Raw genomic sequence first — 23129 nt, 5'->3', positions numbered from 1 at the left:
GGATAGAGATAGTTTAATCTGCAACTAGTTGATAGCAGAGAATGTTCATCTTCATCTTTCTTAACCTGTGCAGAGTTATGGAAAGAGAAAATAAGATAAACCACGCAATCCATTTAAGCCATGTCTATACTATGGGCACCACAGTGACATGGCTACACCATTGTAGCTATACTGCGCACCCCCTAATGCAGACACAGACTACAGCAATGGAAGGGGTTTTTCCATGGCTGTAGGAACTACAGCACCACTAGTGATTGTACCTAGGTTGATGGAAACATTCTTCCATCAACCTAGCTATGTCTACAGCAGAGGCTAGATTGGGATAACTACTTCAGTCAGCAGTGTGGATTTTTTCACACCACTGAGCATCATAGCCATGTTGAACTAAGTTTTAAGTGTCGATTGGGGGCTTATATTTTTCATTACTAAGATGCTACTAAAGTTAGTACAGCAAGAATATTGAAAGTATTTTGAAGGACGGAGGAAAATATCACTCAAAATGAAGACAAATATTAGCATCCTATTTTGTGAATACTGAGTACGTATTCAACCTTTTTAAATGTAATTCTTGTTAGGGATTTGGAAACTTAATCTAGCTACCTGAATAAACACTCATTTTGTTGCCAATTTAAGAAAGGGAAATAACTTTTGTCAGTTACTCCATCTTCTTTTACACCACTGAGGAATTACAACAGGATTCTGCCAAAAAAAAGCAGACTTACTACTGCACCATGATTTCATCCAACAGGAGATTGTTCAGAACATCACAATCTACATTTCCTTTTCCTATAGGATAGCAGATTCTTTTGGAAAAAGCTTGTCAGGCTGGCCTATTGGTACTTCCCTCAGTCCTTTAATATTAGGATAATTACAGAGGAACTGAGACTTCAACCCTGAATTGTTTGGGGCTGCAGTCTAATTCTACAGAAATAATACAAAAATAGTACTGTTAGTGCATACACACAGCAGCATTAAAGGGTCCAGATCCTACAGTTCATATTAAATGCGCTGAGACAAGATGGGTGAGGTAATAGCTTTTATTAGACCAACTTCTGTTGGTAATAGAGACAAACTTTCGAGCTTTACCCAGAGCTCTATTTTCTTGAAGCTTAAGTAAAGCAATTACATAGTAAGAAATACCTAAACCAAGACGTTTAAGAACAAAAGCCAAAGGGAAAGATAATGATACTTACCTCCTTTGTAAATCCCTTTGTGATCTACTGATAAAAAGTGCTATGTAAGAGCTAAATATTTCATAATATAGTTAAGTTCTGACATCCATATTTGGGCACCTAAATACTTGGCTCTGTTATCAAGAGTGCTGAACACCTACTGAAGTCAGTGGAGTTGGTGGGTGTTTGGCACGTGAAAACCTGGCTACTTATTGAGGTAGCTACATATGGATTTATGGTAGGAGCCTAAGTAGTGCATTATATGTTGAGCATTTATCCAGTTTTCAAATTTGCAGGAATATTTAACAAATACAATAAAATGTTTGTTAACCTCTATCATCATTCTAAAATGTACTAAAACTTCAGCCAGGGCCCCAATTGCAAGGCTGTACTAAACTAAAACAAGTAGGGGACAAGGTAAGAGCAACTGATAATGTAATGCTAGCTCTTACCTAGTGCTTTTCATCCAGAGAGCTCAAACCACTTTACAGAGGAGGGCAGTACCATTACCCCATTTTACAGATAGGGAAACTGAGGCACGCCGGGCCCGTGGCTAAGCCAGGCACAGAACCCAGCTCGCCTGAGTCCTTTAATAGAGCAACTCTCAATATAAGATTTATCTCACCAGGCGGGAGATTTGCTCCCTCCCCCGCAGCACTCAGACTCTACCCTCCGCCACTGCAGCCCTGCCTGAGCGCCGCTGCTTCAGCGCGCGCGCGCGGGGCTGCCCCGTGCTCACCTGCCCGGCGCGCTGCTGCCTCCGCAGAGCCACCTGCGCGGCCGTCACGCGCTGCCGCTCCAGCACCAGGCGGCAGCCGGCGCACGCGCAGTCCCGCCACCGGCACAGCCGCTTGTGGCCCTTCAGGCCGGACACCACGCCGTGGTTCCTGCAGCGCGCGCACTTGGGCACCCGGCACGAGCGCCGGCCCCTGGCTGCGATGGGGGGCTGCGGCCGGCTGCCGCCCGTCCCTGTCCTGGCCCCGTGCTGGGGCGGCGGCCGGGCCGGAGAGCCGCTGCGCCGCCGCCCCCCTTTCTCCCGCTCCGCGGGCGGCATCCAGCTCCCCGCGGCAGCCCCAGCCAGCGGAGCGCAGGGGAGGCGAGTCCCCAGCCCGGGCGAGCTCAGGCACTGACTTCAGCGGGACAGGGCGTCCCCGCTCCTGCAGCGGCTGCTTCCCTCTGCAGCCGGGCTGGCACTGGCACCGCCCGCTCCTTGAGCTCCTCGCCCGCGGCTCCTGCCATGCCCCCCGCGCAGCACAGCCTTTAATGAAGGGCCAGGCAGGCCCGCGCTAGACCTTGACGTCAGCTGCCTCCCCCTCCAAGCCAGGGGGCAGGCAGCCCCGGTGGAGCAGGCAGCAGTGCCTCCCTCGGGGCAGGGAGCATTCAGCCCGGCCCCTTGGCAGACACCTGCACCCCCTCTGCTGCCTTAGCCAGACCAGGTAGGTGAGCTAATAGCTTGGATTGGACCAGCTTCTGTCGGTGAGCAAGACAAGCTTTGGAGCTGCCCAGAGCTCTGCTTCAGGTCTAGGAAACTAACTCAGAGGGTCACTGGGCAATACAAGATTTGAACGAATTGTTTAGCAAAAGTAGGGCCCATTGGTTCTAGTCATAGGGGGGAAAGGAAAAGAGGGGAGGGGAAAAGGTAACTTGGGGGGGGGAGTGTTGTTAGATTATAGGTTATAGATTGTTGTAATAAGCGGTAATTCCAGTGTTTCTATTCAGTCCATGGTTTTTAAGTGTCTAGCAAAGTTTTTTTAATTTAAACTCCCAGGCTTATCTTTTGAAAGTGTTGTGCAGGATGCCTTTGAAGGTGAGGACTGATTAGTCTGATACAGAGTGATCGCTGAGTGAAAAGTGTTCACCCACAGGTGATGTGGTGGTTTTGTCACATTTCCCTTCTTTTTCAGCTTCCCAGAGTGCATTGACAGCTCCAGGCTTCAGCTCTTTCCATCTTGGAAAGAGGAAGGGCTGAGTTCCCAACTCTGTCTTCCAAAACCTAGGAATCGCCTCCTATTGGAACACCGTGTTAGCTGCACAGGCTCCCTGCACTCTGTAGGCGCCACAGCACACTTGATTTTTATTACCACCTGCCTGCTGTTACAGTATAAATCAGCAGTATTAGGATTGAGTAAAATAGGCTGATTTGTTCCTTTCTTGCTTCTTTCCAAGAATATGATCAACTATTTTTATAGTGTTTATAGAAAAAGGCATTGGAGAGTAATAGTGAACTCCCTGATGAATTAAGAACCTACAAGTTCAGAACAGTTATTTAAAATCCAAATAAAGTTAGAAACCTGGACAAAGCAGGAGCATTCTAACAAACTTCCCTCCCCGCCCCTTCTCTGACAAATATCCTTCATCAGGCCACCTAACAGAACAAATCTTTCTAGATGAAAGGCTGGCTTGTGGTCAGCCCAGCTGAGAGCCTGAAATGTAGTACGTTTGGTGATGCTTAGAGGGTGTGTGGAATCAAAGATGTTTTGAGATTGATCAAGCTGTGCATCTGAGTCTTATGTTTGCAGTGTTGAAGAAGAGATCTGTGTAGATCAAAAGCTTGTCTCTTTCACCAACAGAAATTGGTTCTATAAAGGATATTACCTCTCCCACCTTGTCATCTGAGACTTAGATCTTTTTAATTCCTCAGTCATCTTTCAGCTGGCCAGATCCAGCTGCGCACACATCTTTACACATTACATTTTGCTGTGTGTGAGAGAGGTGTGGTATGAGCACAGAAGTAGGAGCCAGTTGTCCAGATTTTAACTCCAGGCATGACAATGTCTCCATGTGTGACGTGCAAATCATTTAATCCCCATGCTTCCATTTTTCTATAGGCAAATGGAGATTATACATTTATCACCGGGGGGCTGTGAGAATTAATAGCCCATGTTTTAAAAAGTAACTAGTAATTTTGAGTGCCTCCATTTTTTAGCTTTCCAATTTGAAACACTGTTTGACAGGAGTCTGATTTTCAGAAGGTGGATGCTTAGCATTTTCTGGTTATGGTACTGTAATGTCACATACCCTGCACGAGAAAGTTCTGCTAAAATTTCGAGATGGACTTTCAGGGCTGTCTAAATTACACTAGAGACTGCAGGCCAGCTCAGGATTGGAAATGCACAAAGCTGGTTTAAAGCTACCAGAGTCCCCCACCTCCACTCCCTGGGCTATGAGCTCTGAGATGCACCTCTTAAAGGATGAAGAGGAGTTATTTGATGTAATGCACTGGTGTAACTAGGCAGTGGGATAGAATTAAGAAAAGAAAAATAATTAGCTTGAGTATATCAGAAAAAAGCTCCTGACTGAGTTTGTGATAGGGAGTAGTCTCCTGAGTTCCAACAGATGTGCTGGAAGTCCCAACACATGGGATTTTTAAAACTATCCAGAACAAAACACTGAAAAATATACTGCAGGAAACAAGCCTGCATTGGTAAGCAGATGGATTGGGTGACCAGTAGGGTAAATAGGTCTTCTCCATCTCTGACTTTTATGAAACTATGCTGCACTATGATTTGTGACTTTCCCCAAAGTTAAACAAAATGTCCCTTGTTGCTCATTCTCTTACACAGTATGCTGTCATATACTAACATATCTGCTTTCAAGACCCATCTGTGCCATATTTTGCAATTTACTTATGTACATATTGTGACGTTGTGCAGTCTACATGGTTTTATAAAAACATGACAATAAGTGAATATAATGTAACTGGGATAGTTTTATTAAAAAATTGATAATAAGTGACTATAATGCAAATGGGATATGCTTTGTGCAAAAGGTCTCTTGTAAGGTATCATTACAAAGCTCATAATCTACTGAGTGTGATCAACCTATTTGTAGAAATGTACCACTCTTGTATCTAAAACTAGAAATATAAAATGCAACTCTGAGGGCCTATTGTAATTATGTAAAGTGTGGGCCATTAATGATGGTTTGGAAACTTGATGACTCCCATTGTCTGCAGATGGCTGTTTACCTGTGAGTCTCCCTGTATATGTGTGTGCTGGCAAGTGAGTAATGAAGTCTTGCAGTGACATGTGATCATGTCACCTGAACTGGAATCCATCTTTAACCTGGTGCTTTTCCAGTGAGGGGGGGTGGAAACCCAGAGGGACAAAGGGTTCCCGCCTTATGCAAAAGATATATAAAGGGGTGGAAGAGAACAGAGGGGGAGGAGCCATCATGAAGAATCCCCTAGCTATCACCTGAGTTGCAACAAGAGCTGTACCAGGGGAAAGAATTGTGCCCAGGCCTGGAAGGTGTCCAGTCTGAGAAAAAGCTTACTGAAGCATCTCTGAGGGTGAGATTATCTGTATTCAGTTTGATTAGGCATAGATTTGCGCATTTTATTTTATTTTGCTTGTGACTTACTTTGCTCTGTCTGTTACTACTTGGAACCACTTAAATCCTACTGTCTGTATTTAATAAAATCACTTTTTATTTAGTAATTTACTCAGAGTATGTATTAATACCTGGGGGAGCAAACAACTGTGCATATCTCTCTATCAGTGTTATAGAGGGCGAACAATTTCTGGGTTTGCCCTGCATAAGCTTTATGCAGGGTAAAACGGATTTATCTGGGTTTTGACCCCATTGGGAGTTGGGCATCTGAGTGCTAAAGACAAGCACACTTCTATGAGCTGTTTTCAGGTAAACTAGCAGCTTTGGGACAAGTGATTCAGACCCTGGGTTTGTGTCTGGAGCCAGACGGGAGTGTCTGGTTCAGCAAGACAGGGTGCTGGAGTCCTGAGCTGGCAGGGAAAACAGAAGCAGGGGTAGTCTTTGCACATCAGGTGGCAGCTCCCAGGGGGGTTTCTGTGATCCAACCCGTCACACATATATGATTCCCTCCCTTCCCCCATCTCTACTTATAATATCCCTTTTGGACAGGCACGGTCATTTGTTTTCTTATGGCCTTGGGCACTAGGGCTGTGCTCACCTGGAGAGAGCCAGACTGGAAGTTAAGACTAAGGCATTTTTTACTGTGAAGGAGAAGTGTAGTAGGGTAATAATACCGTCATTAAATTGAAATGGCACCAGTGGTAAAGAATCTAAGTCAGAAAGTTTAAGGAAGTTGAAATTATTCTCACTGGAAAAAGACTCCAAGATGTCCTAAGAGGCAAATTCTGCTCTCAGTCTACCCAATTATAACAAGAATAACTCCAGAATTCGGAGACTATCCAAGCATATTTAGTTACACTGGGGTAACTAAGATAAGAAGGTGGCATGATTCCCCCACTTGGTTAAATTTTCAAAATAAGAACTTTTGTGCTTTCTCCCATGTTGCCCTTCACGCCCCATAAATATTTGCAAAACTACCTCACTATCCTCCTTTAAAACCCTGCTTCACAACTCCGGTACCCAAGCGAGCTAGATTAAAAATAGCTCAGGTATGTCTACTCAAGCTGCAGTCACACCCCGTGTTTGCAGTGTGTAGACATACCCGTAGTCCCATTGAAACCAGTATAGCTACTTGTGTGAGTCACGTGCTCAGCCAGGTGAGGGAGAGTTCCACCATGTGGCTCTATGTGATGAAATCATTGCTCTAATGAAGGACTATGGTGAACTAAGATGTTTAGTGATGCTCTGATTTTTAAGAATAGATTCCACAAGGCCTTCCATTAAGTTTGGATTGCTCTCAAAACATTTTGTCAGGCTAAACACTGGCATCGCTCTGTGACTAATGCTAACATGGCAGTGGTTAAAATACTTTCTGAAAAATAGGAAAACCAGAGAGATTTGCCTATGAAGAGTGATTTAATTAAAGTTTCTGCTGCTCCAAGGTAGGTATTTTTCACATCATAAATAGTTCTGTCATTGAAATTATTTTTATAAAGGGGAGGTAGAATTTTTTCCAGCAAACTGTTGACTTCATTCGTAGGCAATTAAATAGTTCTCTAGTTAGCTGGATTACTGTTCAAAATTAATTACTTATTAATGTGGAAAAAACAGGTATATTCTTCCTGGGCTTTCTATAGACTACATCTAATTCCAAGAAGAGGAAGAAACCTACATTCTGATTCTATTTTTTCTTTAAATTGGAAAGAGTTAATATTCCCCCATTCTAGGCACTGTCATATGAAAGCATGCCTTAGTCCAGAAGCAAAACTGACACTGCAAAATGTTAACATCTTGCACTCTGCTATTAATACATGGCACTAAAACAGTGATAAATGATTTTTACATATGCTTGCTGAATGCAAATACTATTCCCCCTTTTGGAAACCGTTAGGTTGTTTTTCTTACCCCAAAGCTCCTACAGAAAATGCAGAAGCAAATTTACGATATTCTGAGCTTTTGGACAATGTCACAGACACCTTTGTACAAAACTTGGAGCCTAGTCTTGCATAGCTTAAACTCACATCAATTGCCTTTATACTCTTACAAGTTGTTCCAGAGAAAGCAATGGGACTACTTGTGTGAGTATGGTTTGAAGCATCAAGGCTGTAATTTTAACCTATCTCCTGCAGTACGTAAACAATCATTAGCATTTCATTTATTACAGAATGACAGTGGTTAGTAGGAGAGAATGAAGCATGTCAAATATTAAGAGCCACATCTTCAGAAGTGCAGCTACATAAATGTGCACATAATGAAAGATTCGACCCTAAAAATGCATAGAAACATAATGATTCTGTAAGTGTGTTTCATGCCCGCAATTCCCACTGTGGTCCATGGTAGCTTTGCATGCGGAAGGATTGCAGGTGCTGTGCCATAGATGACCATTAAAAAAATTTAAGTTCTGTTAACTTGACCAGCATTTGTGCAGTTTCAGCTCCAACATAAACCAATAAAAATCATAGAATTATTTGGATTGGAAGGGCCTTCTAGCGATTTGTCTAGTCCAAACTATTCCATCCTGCTGAAACTGGTTTCATTATCCCTAGCAGTCGATTAATTTTTAAAAATGAATCAGGAGAAACCTTGTTTACATTAAATTTGGAATTGCAGTGATTTGGCGAGGAACCTTTTAAACCTACTGTGTTAAAATACCAATTACAATGAGCTTTTCTTTCCTTCGTTAAAAGAGGGTCAGGTGAGGGTAAAATGGAAGGCTGAATTAATGCCATGACAACTCAAGATAATCCCCATTGTCAGCTAAAGAGTCATTCACTGTGGATCTCTTACCAATTTACCCTGATTTTTAGTATAATAGTGAGTGCAAAGGAACGTCTGAATAAATTTCTTGAAAGTGTGAAAAACTAAGTGTTTTTTGCTCAGATAACACAAAAGCAATTGGTGGGATTAAGTACAAATGTTTCCTAAATAAAATATGTGTGTTAAATAGTTCACCTTTGGGATGAGACTAAGCATGAGAAATGTCAGCACCAGAGGGTAAGCTTTCCAAAAATTAAGTACCTCAATATAGTTAGTGGTTTAGAATGAAAGAGTCTTGTCAACCAAATAACCTCACTGTGAATGAATGGACGGGAATAAAAATAAAGATAAATAGGAGCACAGTACCACTCTCACAGATATATCTGGCTAAACTCCCATGGACTCAATAGAAGCAGGTTCAAGCCCCATGTGGCAAGATTGCTAACATATCCAGAATGTGGGTAATATTTTATGTGCAGATACATAGGTGCAATCCCCATTGATTTAAATGGAAATGGCACCCTACTAAGTGCCAGGAGAATTTGGCCTATTTTATTTGAATTTTTTTTTATCTACCATACACTTGACTCTCCAACTGTGGCTGTCTCTATTGCCTTTCTTCTCCAGCCTCCTGTCTGGTGATGAAGTCACTATGAGTCTGATGGGGAGCCATTTTAAGCAGTCCAGCCCGCATAGCTGTGACCTGGAATGAGCTACAGCAGATACTGGGAAAAATTAATGGAAATTCTTCTCTCCTTGGACTACCTGGAGGAAGCTCTAATCAAAAGCTTCCCAAATCGTGGTCAGCAGGACACTTGCTGTTGGTCTACAGAAAGCTGGCTGGTCACATAACTGGCTTAGTTCATTTTTAGATTTTTCTAATGGAAATTTAGCTAAGGGCCTGATTCAAAGTCTACTGAAGTCAAATGAATGATTCAAGCTGACTTCATTGTGATTTAGATCAGGGCTAAGTGTTTTTTTTCCAGACTTGGAGTTCAAAAGCCAGGATGGTGCTACGTTTCTGAAAGACAAGAGTTTTCTCATATTAATGCCTCATTATACCTGTTCCATAGTGCCACAAGGGGCGGGGGGCAATCATTCTGTGTGATCTCCCCCACCCAAATGAAGCAAAAAAGCGTAGGCAGCCATGACAAAAGTTTCTCCTTGACAAGTGTACCACAGCGAGTGTTGTACGCACAGTAAATCTCCAGTGATAGCGCTTTGCAGTCATGGAATGAAATGTGCTGCAGTCCAATTTGCTTCAGTGTTTTAAAGAGTGAAATACAACGTAGAGGGTGAATTCCGAAAAATATTTGTAACAATGCTTAAAACTTTATTCTACGCTGTTTGTATGTTGTCACTCCTTAATATAGCCTTTAATCTTAATGTAAAAACTATAGATTACCTTGCTTTATGGGTATTATTGGCAATTCTAATCAGATGTCCTGATTTTCAAAAGAGCTCAGCTCCCATGTAGATGCTTAAAAGAAATGTCCAGATTTTCAGAAGTCCTCGGCACGGTTAGCAGTTCCCATTGTTTTTCATGAGAGGTGCTGGGTACTCCGATCTTTTGAAAATCTGGCCAATGTTGTGCAGTACAGCAAGTTATTCACTATAGGAAAACCAGTTTTTACCTTTTCCTCTTGGCAATTTAAAATAATGCTATCTCCATTTGTAGCTCCCCAAACACCTTCCATGAGTGCTATAAACCGTTTGAACTGTTAGTTTACTACATTTTTTAAAAGTAAAGTGATTTTGCAGTTGAATTTAGTTTCTTTAAATCTCTCATTTAGCAAAAGATTGTTAGCATATGTACCAAACAGAAGAAATGGAGGAGTGTTTATCTTGTCTTCTTATTTTTCACTTCTATAATAGCATTCAAAGACTGCAGAAGCAACATTTCCAAGTCTAAGTAGCATTGTAGGGTGGTTTGTTATATAGAATTATTCTTTGGAACATTTGAAAGTTGCCTAGAGGAATTATTTATAAATATACAAGCTTCAAAACTTAAGTACAGAACAGACATTTTAATGTACCATGTTTAATTGTGCAAAATCAATTCAAACACTAACAACTGATCTACTTACTACAAAACACATTTTCTTAAAGTACAGAAAGCAGAATACTCCGTTCACTATTATTCAAACATTATTGTCCATAGATGATAATATGTTGTGGTTTAGCTGATTTATTATTGAAACTGGTGTTTTGCCCTAGTTACTTCATAACCAGTTGGCTAGGTAATCTCTCCACATTTTATGGAGTTCACCATGCAATTCCAATCCATTTATATCGGGCAACCCAGACACACCCCATAAATCAAATGTGGTGTCTAGCTTCCACTGTGTGGGCTCCCAGCATAGCATGTTTCCCTGGATGTACAGGGTATCTCAGGCACACAAAATCCTGGAGATTGAGTGACCAGACTTAACTATGTGCCGTGATGCTCACAATTTAAAGTGAAGGTGCCCTGTAAAGGCAGCAGGGCCTGGCGTTCATCTGGAAGGTGATGAGGGGGCACTGGATGCCAGTAAAGAAGATCAGACTCTCCACAAAACTACTTTCACTGACAAGTGTCCCTAACCTATTATGCTTCCAGCTTCCAAAGCCCGCCTGAACTCCAGTGTCTCAAGCCCTGACTCTGTTACATGCATCAGCTGCCAAAACCTTCCTTCCTCTCCCCATCACCTAATTTTCAGGCACTAATTCCCATCACTTAACTGTTCCACAATATTCAGAACTAGCTTTTCTTGGTAGCAAACAGACCTACAAACAATACACTTTTGAACAATGCCTTAAACATAAAAGGGCTAGATTGAGCCTTTATGCTCAGCTCCCAACCATGGGGTGTCATTAAGAGCTAATCTCCACTAGAAGCGCTATAGCAGCACAGCTGCACTGCGTCTAGTGAAGATGCTCTGTGCTGATGGGAGGGAACTCTCCCATCAGCATAATAAAACCACCTCAGTGAGCAGCAAAAGCTGTGTCGGCAGGAGAAGTTCTCCTGCGACATAGCGCTGTTCACACTGGCACTTACCTTGGTGTAATTTACATTTCTCGAGGGAGTGGCTTGTTCACACCCCTGAGCGACATAAGTTAATACTGACATAACCTATAGTGTAGACAAGCCTTAGGGAAGGAACTGTACCTTGAAGTCACAATTACTCCCCTCATCTCCATTTGCTCCAGAAGGGAATAATTTACTGTAGCCCTGGAAAAGCTTTGCCACTTGATAAGGTAGGAGCCGGTGGAGCAATGGCAGCCCTGGGGCTGTACACTGCAAGGGAGCCAGAACTGTGTTTCTAGTAGCCCTAATGCAACTGTGAAGTGAGGTAGGGGGCTTACTCCCCTCTTCTGCCCTGTGTGGCTGCATTAGGGCTAGTGTCAATCTAGCCCAAAATTAACTAATGATATTCTTTCTGAGAGAGAGTGCTGCATGCTCTGCAGCTGTCCCCTAGTACACGTATATCCATTTAATGTTTAGAATACGTGGCATGGTCTCCATTGGTTTCTTCCTGAGGAGATGGCTGGCTGCATTCACAAATCACCCCAGAATCCCGGCTATCAGTGGTGCCAGCTAAAACACAAAAGCAGAATATAACACTGTAGTGCTTTTTAAAATTGCACTTAAATTTACATTACATCCAATAGAACTCAAATTTTTTAGCTGTGAATGCTCAATATAAAATAACTTTAGTTAATCCAAACCAGTGTTTCCCTCAAACAAGTCAAAGGCACTTGAGATCATGAGGACTATGGCTGTCTAGGTCAAGCTTCATATTTCAAACACCGGTTGATTTTGCTGCAGCCATGTCTAAAGAAGTGCAGCGAGACTGTTTTAAAATGGTAAAGGGCATTAATTTCCCTCTTGGCAAGTATTTTAGGAATTTAAGCGCATATGAAAACAGGATTGTAATGTGAGCTATTTTACAACCTTAATGACAGTGAGCCTTATCGCATGGCCACTATATACACTTTTTCAATTCTGAAGGTGCAAAAGCCTTGACTGAATAAACAGACCATAAAACAGAAGGAAATAAGCAGGAAACCTCAATCCTTCATTCATAATGTTTACTTGCTAGTTTGTATTTAAAGCTCTCTCCTTTACCCACATAACACAATTCTTTCTTGGGCTATGGCTACACTAGAGAGCTTACAGCAGCGCAGCTGTAAACTCTAGTGTAGCCGCTCTAAGCAGAAGGGAGAGAGCTCTTCCACTGACTTAATTAATCCACCCCCAATGAGTGGCTCCCCACCAACACAGCACTGTTCTTTAAAGAAAAAAAACCCTGTTAACAGCTTCTGCCCTCAGATACTACTCAGCACGAGCATCGATGGGCAAACTGGGAAAGTTAGCAAGAGTTACAGCGTAGTATCTCTTATGTCAAAAGAATTACTGAGATATTCAATTTTATAATAACATGGTATATATTACAAGTCACCATTATAAAACCTGACTGAGAATAAATACAGACCGTGGTCATTTAGCTGCAAGGCCTATGATTCAAGACTCTTTCCAGCAACTGTGTTAGGAGAAAAGGCTTCTCCTAGGCTATGATGTTTGTAGCTCCCTTTGTCTCGGAATTCCCATCAGGCCAGAGGCTCAGTGGCATATTTTTTCCTGCTGTACTTTTCTAAATCAATTTTCTCCTAATTACTTTGCCAAAGACTACACAACGAGCCCCTGTCACCTTGACTGCCCCAGTTTGACCTGAGTCCAGCAGCTCTCTTTGGACAAATGATCTAACAAAGTAAGTTTGAACTTGACAAGATCCCTATGGGTCTGTCTGCTCTGATTTTCAGTGGGTTTTTCACTTTTTCTTCACTATTTATTAGTCTTTCACCGGATTTGAAACAAGAACAAAATGCATCTTGAAAAATGGAATCAACACTGTTTAGTTTCACTGTAGCTCCTCTCATTACTTCTGTATCTTCTGCTGAAATGCTATTTTGTAACCTCCTACAGAAATAATCCCTCACTGATTCACCGTTGATATTCCTACTCCCCGGAAGCTGAAGTACAATATGGCCGAGTCAATTTTCCCTGTATCCCTCACTCTGAAAGAAAAACCACAAAAAAGTGCTAAATGAGGACACTGGCCCTTTAAGATCAATACCAGTAAGTCCTGCACTTAGAATCAAATCAAATCAGGTACATGTTGATGTGTCTCACTGATTTCACTGATTTCAATGTGAGCTCCAGGCAGGTACCTGAGTGCAGAATTTCTAACTATTCAGGCTGGCTTCTAACTAGCAATGGACCAGAACTTGAAATTGAACCCTGATTCTGAACTAGAACTCCCAATCCAGCCCCCTAGTATCCTGGAACTTTAGGAAAGTTTGATTCAAGAGCTGACCTTTACGGCTTAGGCTATCCCTGAAACTGGCCTGAGCCGGAACTTCTAATCCAACAAATATCCCCAAACCCAGGAAAAGTTTGAAACCAAACCTCGCTCCCTGGGTCCATCTCTGTCTCTAATGACTGATTCAAATGAAATAATGTTGATGATTACAGTAAAAATCCTCACAAACTCTCAACTGTCCCACATACTATGACTAGCCACAATCACTATTATTTGATGAAATGAAGATGACTCTTCTATTTATTCCCCACCCCTACTCAAGAGATGCTGGACTTTTCCCAATAGGTGAAAGAACGGGGTATTATTTGACACATTCTCTGTCACAAGACCATGGCATTTAATCAGATTCTCATTTTTCCCTAATAAGCCAAGCATAGAAATATAGAAGTGCACATACAAATATTTTGAACTAGAGCTTGGCATAACCCAGGGGCTTCATTCTATTGGTACTGGTGATTTATTCTTTGAGCAGTTCTTCCCTCTTGTGGCCACAAATGGCTGTATTTGAATAGAAAACTTGTCCGAAATTTTAAAAAATCATTACAGACATACCTGCCATGCCCCAAATGTGGGACCAGCATGTGACAAAAACCCAAACTGAGGAACATAACAAATTATTCAAGCAGAATATGTAAATAGCTGTGGGATATAGCCCTTTGGTATGCACAGTTTTCTGTGACCTCAGTTTCTGAAGAAATGATTATTACTGATGTACATCATTTTCAATTACAACAGTGAGAGGTCACTGAATTTGGGTGGAATGTATGCAACTTTAGGATGAAAATTAGAGCCATTTGAGAGGTTTTATTACAGATAATAAAGGTCAAATTCTGTTGTCCTTCCAGGCACAAAATTCCTGTTGATTTTAGAGGGCCATGATATAGTTTTTAAGGGAGATACAAATGCACAGAATTTACCAACCAAAGTGAAAACAAATTAGTTGAAAGCTTTTGTTGTATTTTACATACCAATGAGCAGGACATATCATACATTTTACCATATAAAACAGCTCCCTGAGATCTGATATGCTTCATGCATAATATCACTCACCTCGCACTTACTTACCAGATGCTTCCTTGGGTGTTTCAGCCAGAAGTGGCAGGGGTGGTGGAATGTAGTGAATCCCTGGCAGAAAGCCCGGAGGTATAAACTGAGGAAGCGTAGGGTAGTAACCTTGTTGGAAATCTCCACCTGCATCTTGCATCTGCACGAACACATAAAATAAAGCTCCATCAGTCCAGATATTGTCTTAACCATCCTATCAAACGACCATCCTCACTTCCACACTAAATGCAGTGAAATCAGTGGCATTACATATGCTGTGTTAAAATGAAAGGCCATACTTTACTTCACTGGTCAGTATTTTTCTGTTAATTTTTCTATTGTTAAAACCCTGCTACAGGGGAAATCACAAAATTCTTACTCGGGCAAAACTTCATTGAAGGCAGCCTACCTGTCTAATATAAATTTTACACCAGCAATGGAATATGAATGTCTGAGTAAAGATTTAATGATTTGGCCCAAACACACCAGCATAGAACACAACAAATGCAGGAAGTGCTTGTTATTAATGAGACACTGAATTACAATCCATATTTCCAGGCATTACTAACCTTGGCTCCACCAGTGCTGCCAGATTCATGAGCATTTGCAATTTAGGTAAAGTCCCAAAACTGAGCTGTGAATTAAAAGTGGGTCCTTCACATAAGCAGTGATGAATCACTTTTTCATGAGGCTTCATATGACTCACTTGATATTATGGATCCATAACTAAAAAACAGCAGCTGTTGGTGACTTATTTCCTGGTTTGTATTACGGATCCTTAATGCCAAATGAGTCGTATGAAACTTTATGAAAAGTCAGTCATTACTGTGCACAGGCAGGAGCCACTTTTAATCCGCAGCTCAGTTGTTTCCTGTTTTGTTTTGTTTTGAAGTCCTCATCAAAGTGAGCATCTGTTAGCAATGGCTGGAGACCGACACAATAACACACGGAAGTAGGTATTTATATGCATGCATAATTGGATTCAAGAGAGAGACAAGGTGGGTCCAATATCTTTTACTGGACCAATGTCTGTTCATGGAAGAAACTGAGGCCTGGTCTAAACTAGAAAATTAGGTCAATTTCACTATGTCGGGCAGGAGATGTGACAGTAAGACAGCATAAGGTGAATGGAAAAAATTCTTCTGTCAACCTAGCTACCACCTCTCAGGGAGATGGATTACCTACACTGAAGGGAGAACCCCTCCCTTTGGCATAGATACTGATTCTCAAGCAGCAGTTTTCAGGGGTGCCACCAAGGACTGATCTTCAGCTGCCTAGAGCTGAAGCTACAGCCCCACCGCCCAGGACTTCAGCTTCAGCCCCAGGCAGCAGGGCTCGGGCTTGGGGAGGGAATACCACAGCCACCCCTTGACTCATCAGAGGGCACCTAGCTTGTCTGGGTTGGGGGTGGGGCGCAACCAAAAATTGCAACATCACTGCAGAAGAGAGATCTCCCCCTGCCATCAGAAGGGTTTGCCTAACAGCCAGAGACTCCAAGAACAGGCAGCAGCTAGCCAAGGACATAAACCATTTCTCTGCCCTGTTACATCAGCACTTCAGGGAGCAGGGCCAAATGGAAGGCAGAAATCTGGGGGGACCCCTCTACACGTTGCCTCTGGTTGGGTGTCCGCAGGTTTGTCTATACAAGCTTAAAAGTCTCTGGGTAAAAAAAGGTTGTGAACCACTGGCATAGGCAGTGTCTACACTGAAGCGCTACAGCAGCACAGCTGTGCTGTTGTAGCATTTTAAGTGTAGACAAGCCCAGAGACAAGGCTTTGAGCTACAGGATATGTCTACACTGGAAATTTCAAAGTGCTGTCGTGGGAATGCTCCCACGGCAGCGCTTTGAAGTGCAAGTGTGGTCGCAGGCGAGCACTGGGAGAGAGCTCTCCCAGCGCTCCTGGTAATCCACCTCCACGAGGGGATTAGCTCCGAGCGCTGGGAGCACGCCTCCCAGCACTCAGAGCCTGTCTACACTAGTGCTTTAAACCACTCAGACTTGCTGCGCTCAGGGGGGTGATTTTTCACCCCCCTGAGCCAGCAAGTTAGAGCACTATAAAATGTAAATAGACAAGCCCACAGCAAGTTCTTCAGGGCTGGGAAAGGTAATCAGAGTGTCAAAGCTAAATACAAGGTGGAACAGATTGTTAATCATAGGTGTTAACACATATTGCAAGGGACCATTCAAAATGAAGTAGGCCATTAACACCTCCGCAGTAATATGACAAAGACGGGTTAGTAGGTTACAGATTGTTATAATGAGACATAAAACCAGTATCCCTATTGAGTCCATGATTCTTAGGCCTTGTCTGTACTACCACTTATGTCGGCAAAATTTATGTCGCTTGGGGATGTGAATATTCCACCCCCTGAGCGACATAATTATGTGGTAGTGTGCATAGCGCTATGTCGGCAGGAGATCTTTTCCTACTATCATAGCTACCGTCGCTCATTGGGGGTAGTTTAATTATGCCGATGGGAGAGCTCTCGCCTGTCAGCATAGAGTGGCTACATGAGATCTTACAGTGGCACCACCTGCATTGGTATAGCTGTGCTGCTGTAAGCTCTGTAGTGTAGACATGGCTTAAGTGTCTAGCAAAGTTATGAATTTAAGCTCCCAGGCTCATCTTTTGAAGGTACTATGTAGGTTTCCTTTGAGGACAAGGACTAAGGTATGTCTATGTTGCAATTAAACACCTGTGACTGGCTCATGTCAGCTGACTCAGGTTCATGGGGCTCGGGCTCAGGTTATGGGGTTGTTTAATTGCTGTGTAGACATTCAGGTTGCAACCTGGGCTCTCTGGGACTCCCCAGATTCCTTTCCCCACTGACCCATTCCTCACTAACTTCCCCCTCCAGATGACCTCTGACTAGGCTGTTCAAAAATGTTCTGTTGAAACTGTTTTTGATGGAAAATTAAATTTTCAGTTGATCACAATTTTTCAGGTAAAGTGTCTACTTTCTGCAAAAAATTTCAATTTTTCTTGAGAAACCAAATGCCCCGAACCAGAAATATTTTAATTACATATGCTCTGTAGCACTTCAGAAGCAAATGTGCTACAATTCCCATGTCCCCATTCTCTAAGGGCAGGGCTCCTTGGGACTACACCTCCCATGATGCACCGAGGTAGTGTATCCCCCTACAGGGGAGACCCTGCTCATTGTGAGAGAGGTTGTCCAACCAGGGAGCCTAGCCTATAGATGAGAATGGGATTATGAAATACAAATCCCATGAGACACCGCAACAGCATTTCTGAATCAAAGTATTTCAGTTTTTGATTGAAATTTGTTTTTGAATTTTTGCCAAATAATCAAAGTTGTCTGTTATGAAATTAGACAAAAGCTAATTTCTTCCCATTTTTGTTGAAATTTTCTGCTGATTTTTTTTTTTTAACCTGGCCTCTACTCCCACCTCCCAGAGCAGCAGAGAGAAGAGCAGAAGGCTCACTATTTAGCATCACGTTTCCCTCTACTGTGCCATAACTGCTTGGCAGAGTTTTCACACACACTGTTGCTCTCAAAGCAACCCCTCAGTCTCACACAGAAGCAAGATTCATAGGCTCTGCTGGGAATCAAGTTAAACCCTCTTTGAAGGATTTGGTGGCGGAATAAAAGAAAAATGAAGGGGAGCCAGAGAGATTTCCTCCCTCTCCAAAAGAAAGATACAAAAGATACACACACAAAAAAACAGAAAAATATGAAAGTACAGGCTTTTTATCATATACTGGTATTTGTGAAAAGCTATTGATAATAATAGTGATCGCCTTTGTAAAGCACTTTGAGCTCTACTAATGAAAAGCACTATAGGTATAAATATATTATTAGTATTATTCTTACCTGTGTGATTAACAGTACATAACTATTTTATATGGGTGGGAAAATCCATATATTTTTCACCATTTATGCTGTAGAATTTATTTTTTTTATTTTTTTTTTTTATATTTTTTTTGTAATTCTCTCACTTTGGAGAACCTAAATCGATTAGTCCGTTTCACTTTTCATGTTTCTTGTCAGTGCCACTTTCTGATTCCCACACTCTAGCACACTGCTTCATATTTGGCTTGCAAACATGCAGGGGGACTGAGTTTATTTAAATCCAAACAAAAAACTGCTTTAACTGATTTTTTTTTTTAAATTTGCCAAGCCCATTTCTGATAATTGTTAAAATATTTTTATTTAAAAAAACAACCACCACCAAAAAGGCTCCTTGGCAGTGTCTCAGATAGCAGGTTTTTGCTACAATGACCTGAGATTCTATACATATGGTGATAGTCAGGAACATTTAAACATGGATCTACAATTTTAGGGTCAGATTCATCCCTGTCTGATGCAGTGGCAGAAGAGAAGTTATTCTTGCTGCTCCTATTTTGCTGATGCTAGAGGCTGACACAGGCTAGGGCAACTATAGAGGTCCCCTAAATTGCTCCTGCCTGTCATAGCCCCAGGGGGCTTGCAGCAGATGGGAATCACAGTCATAGGCACCGACTTCATGGGTGCTCCGGGGCTGGAGCACCCACCGGCAGCCCCACAGATCAGTGCCTCCTCCTCCCTCCCCGTGCCTCCCGCCTGCCGGCAGCCTCACCAATCAGCTCCTTTCCCCTCCCACCCACCGCTGATCAGCTGTTCAGCAGTGTGCAGGAGGCACTGGGGGGAGGGAGAGGACCAAGGACAGGAAGAGGTGGGGGAGGAGGCGGGGCGGGGGCAGGATGGAGGCGGGGAAGGGGGGAGTGGGAGGGTGGGGCCTGGGGTGGAGCAGGGGTCGAGCACACACCCCACCCCGGGAATTGAGGAAGTCGGTGCCTATAATCACAGTGTAGTAGTACTGCCTTCTCCCACACCGGATCTGCCCCCTCCCCATTCTGGCCAGCTCCTGATCTGCCCCACTCTGGATCTTTCCTGTGCCAAAACTTCCACCATGCAGCTCGTTGTCCTGGGGGGCGAGCCCTGCTATACTAAGAGGATTTCACTGGGGAACCCAGGAGACATTTTGTGATAGCTATGCTGACACAAACTGGTCACATTTTAGTGGTTAATTTTCCCTCCGAATCCTTATCCTTATCCTTCAAGGCCTCTGCACACAGAAATGCCACTGAAGTCAACAAGAGCTGTGAGCACAGGGGGCTTGCAGAATCTGGCCCACAACTTTGAACCCTTTTGATTTTTCTAGGTTCCTGTCAGACCTCTAACATTATTATTTGTTCCTGGTTTGATCAGCTTATGTATCAAGATTCCACTGAAGTAATTAGTGTCCAGGCTAACTTTTCATGGCTACTCTAATGGCAAGATTGCATCCTACAATACAAAGAGCAATGTATTCAGCAGCAATTAAAAGAAAGCACTACTTACTGACAGAGGAGCAGCACTCCCTGGTCCATGGTTGCTAGGGACATGTCTGAACCCTCTTTGAAGGGGGATCCCTGGAGACACTGGTGCTCCCCTGCAGCTTGGCTGATTGATGGCAAAGCCCATGGGGAATGGGTGGTATGAGTACATACCAGAGTACCCAGGATACAGTTTTGGAGGTTCTCTCTCCAGGTATTCTGGGCTGACAACACATTCTTGAGGCAAAGCAGGACGGGCTATGAAACAAGCAGCGAGGAAAAATAAAAACAAGCAAAAATATCACTGCAAACAGTTTGAAGGTAAATAGAAATAGAGAGTCATAGTGCCAAATTCTGTCCTCAGGCAGTGTAACTGAAGGCAGAATCTGGCCCTTTGGTTTTACCTTCACTTCTTATTCAATTTCTTTTTTTATTATTATTATTATTAGAAAATTTAGGATTGGGGAGGAAAGAAGGGAGCTCAACAGTGATGGAAGACAGGTTAATACAGCTTTGGGAGAGCAAAGTCTGCCTTGTGCATCCTAAACCAAGTTGTCAGCAAACTACTGATTGTAGAATCTCTAATACTTCTGCTGCCATAACAGGTATGACAAACAGCTTGATTTCTGGTTTCCCGTGGCAACAGTTAGAAAATAATCACCTTTTACACTCGTAAATCAAGTAAAATTTAATACTGAAATCAATGAGAGGGAATAAAGAGCTCTGTACCCTGTGATAGCTGTAATTTCTATAGAGTTGTTTGCAGTGTTGTAGCCGTGTTGGTCCCAGGATATGAGAAAGACAAGGTAGGTGAGGTAATATCTTTTTATTGGACCAACTTCTGTTGGTGGAAGGGACAAGTTTTTGAGCTTCACAGAGCTCTTCCTGGATCTCAGGTCACCTGCAGAGCCATGAAGCTTGAAGTTCCACCAACAGAAGGCAGTCCAATAAAAGATATTGACCTCACCCACCTGGTCTCTCTCATTTCTACAGAGTTAATTTTCAAAGAACCAATGTATTTTGCTATTAAAAAAAATCTTGTTCACAAAGTGATCTTCCAAAGTAGTGGAATCCCCATCATCTATGACTAGACTATATCTGTGTCTCAAGGCCTCATTCATTCAAATCCCTCCTTAAAGCCCACTTTTCTTGTGAGGCCCATAAGCATAAAAATTAAATAGTCATTGGTAGATGAGGCAGGGCTGGAACTATCTAAAGCGATTCCTTCCTCCCCATCTCCCAGAGCATCTGGTCTTTCTTGTCTTGTCTTCCAGATCGTTAGCTCTCCAGGGACCCAGTCTAATGACTACTGTGGTCAGTGGGAGTCTTAATAAATAATAATGATGGATTAGACAAGGCACACCCTACAGACTCTACTGTGTAGAGAACAATGTCAGAAATGATGGACTAAATGACCATAGGAATTTTCTATTCTTAAATACAAAATAAACTTTTACACCAACTGATTCCAGCCAAATCTAGTCTGAGCTACATAAATCTAGATCAGGACCTTTCCTTCTCTTTTTTTTTTTTATGTTGCCACCATAAAAAGCCTGCTCTAGGCAACTCCAGCAGGAACTCCCCAATTTCTCTGGACTTGCTGTTTTTCTGTGGGGTTTTTGCTTTTGCTTTTGCTGGAGGGCATGTCTGTAAATGTAAAAATAACAACACCGCTCAGAAGAAAGTGCTCAAGGTGCTGTACTGAATAATCAGGGTCCTGTCACAGACTCATTTCCCTCTTAAACAAGGACTAGTAGCATGAATCCATCTTTGCAACAAGGAAACAAGCTGAGGAGCTGCCTAGGGTGGCTCCTACGGCTACAAAGTCCATGAGCGCAGCTTGGAAACTTTGCAAAACCAACAATAAGTGCAGCACTGCATACAAAATACACGCGCCTGAAAACATGTCCCCAGAACGGGGAAGTAGAGTGAGAGCAGCTTCAACAGCCCTGGGGAACAGGTCACCTGGGACCTAAATATTTCTGAGGCACTAGACAGGCATGGAAGATGGATGGACAGACACTGACCCAACAGTACCCACTGATAGATGGACAGACACTGAATGATGGACACAGACAGACAGATGGACACAGAGGTAGAAGTTCATCATCTTGAGTGGAGGCCTATGGAACAGACACCCCAATGCTGAGCTGGTCCCTACCGAAGTCCCCGAAGAGCGGGGAGCTGGGAGCAGGTAGTGCCCTGCGGGTCCTGGTTCTGCTGCTGCTGCTGGCTGCTGGGGCGGTCTTGGCTCCTTCACACCCGGCCACGTGGCTGCTGTGTTCAGAGGCGTTGGGGCCAACTGCAGGAACCTTCCGACCTTTACCATGAACCGGGGTGCAGGCCGCAGGCGGAGACGTCTCCCTGGGTGGGGCATCCGGGTCCTGCCCCTGCATCGCCTTCTGAGCCGCCATGATCTTCTGGCGCTCGGTGATGAGCGCACACTTGTCGCAGGGGCAGAGCTTCCAGCGGCAGTGGCCCGTATGGCCCTTCACTGGCACCACAAAGCCATGGTTCCGGCAGCGGGAGCACTTGGGGGTGCGCAGAGCTGCCTTCTCCGCCATCACTGCCGCCTCGGCCTCCATGGCACCCCCAGCCAGGCAGGCACCTAAAGCACCATGTGCAGCCAGAACTTGAAGAAGCTCAGCTCAGGGGCAGGGCGGGGCAGAGCCTTGGTGTGCCCACAACCACTAGCTACAATGTCGCAACTGAGCCTGCTGGGCTTTCTGCAAGGGGAGAGGATGAATTCCACTCCCAGTAAGAGGTAGTGTGCATAGATATCAGTGCTGTTGGGACTGCAGAAAGTGGGGGAAGAGCAATCCTCCAAGGATCTGAGCAAGAACAGTTCTGCACTTTCCAGCAGCTGGCATCTCCAGCACTCTGGGGCCCAGATCTACTCTGAGATAGAGCCCTCCACTCCACCAGGGCTAAGTGGGCAGATCTCCTGCTGGGGATAGAAATAAGCACTCTGCTGGGGTTGTGAGTGCAGCATGTTGACTTTCGTCCCTTTTCCATGCACTTGCAGGTCCAAGACGTGACAATGAATCAGTGTGGCTTTGAAAAGAAGACATACAGGGCCAAGTTTGCAAAAACATGGCCTCTGATTCTGCACAAGCAACCATTTGTGGGCACATCCCTTG

At 43.4% G+C, this 23129-nt stretch overlaps 1 protein-coding gene across 1 annotated transcript; it reads right to left on the bottom strand.

The window, feature by feature from the left end:
* Nucleotides 1-11734: 11734 nt before the first annotated feature.
* Nucleotides 11735-22574, bottom strand: DMRTB1 (DMRT like family B with proline rich C-terminal 1). The gene is made up of 4 exons (XM_065409281.1): nucleotides 22151-22574; nucleotides 20015-20247; nucleotides 14690-14828; nucleotides 11735-11838 (listed from the first exon to the last, which is right to left on the bottom strand). The coding sequence occupies exons 1-4, from the start codon at nucleotides 22572-22574 to the stop codon at nucleotides 11735-11737; spliced, it is 900 nt and encodes a 299-aa protein (XP_065265353.1).
* Nucleotides 22575-23129: the final 555 nt, after the last annotated feature.

This window comes from Emys orbicularis, chromosome 8 (genome assembly GCF_028017835.1).
Source record: "Emys orbicularis isolate rEmyOrb1 chromosome 8, rEmyOrb1.hap1, whole genome shotgun sequence".
NCBI lineage: Eukaryota > Metazoa > Chordata > Testudines > Emydidae > Emys > Emys orbicularis.
This window is presented reverse-complemented; position numbering and strand designations above follow the sequence as displayed.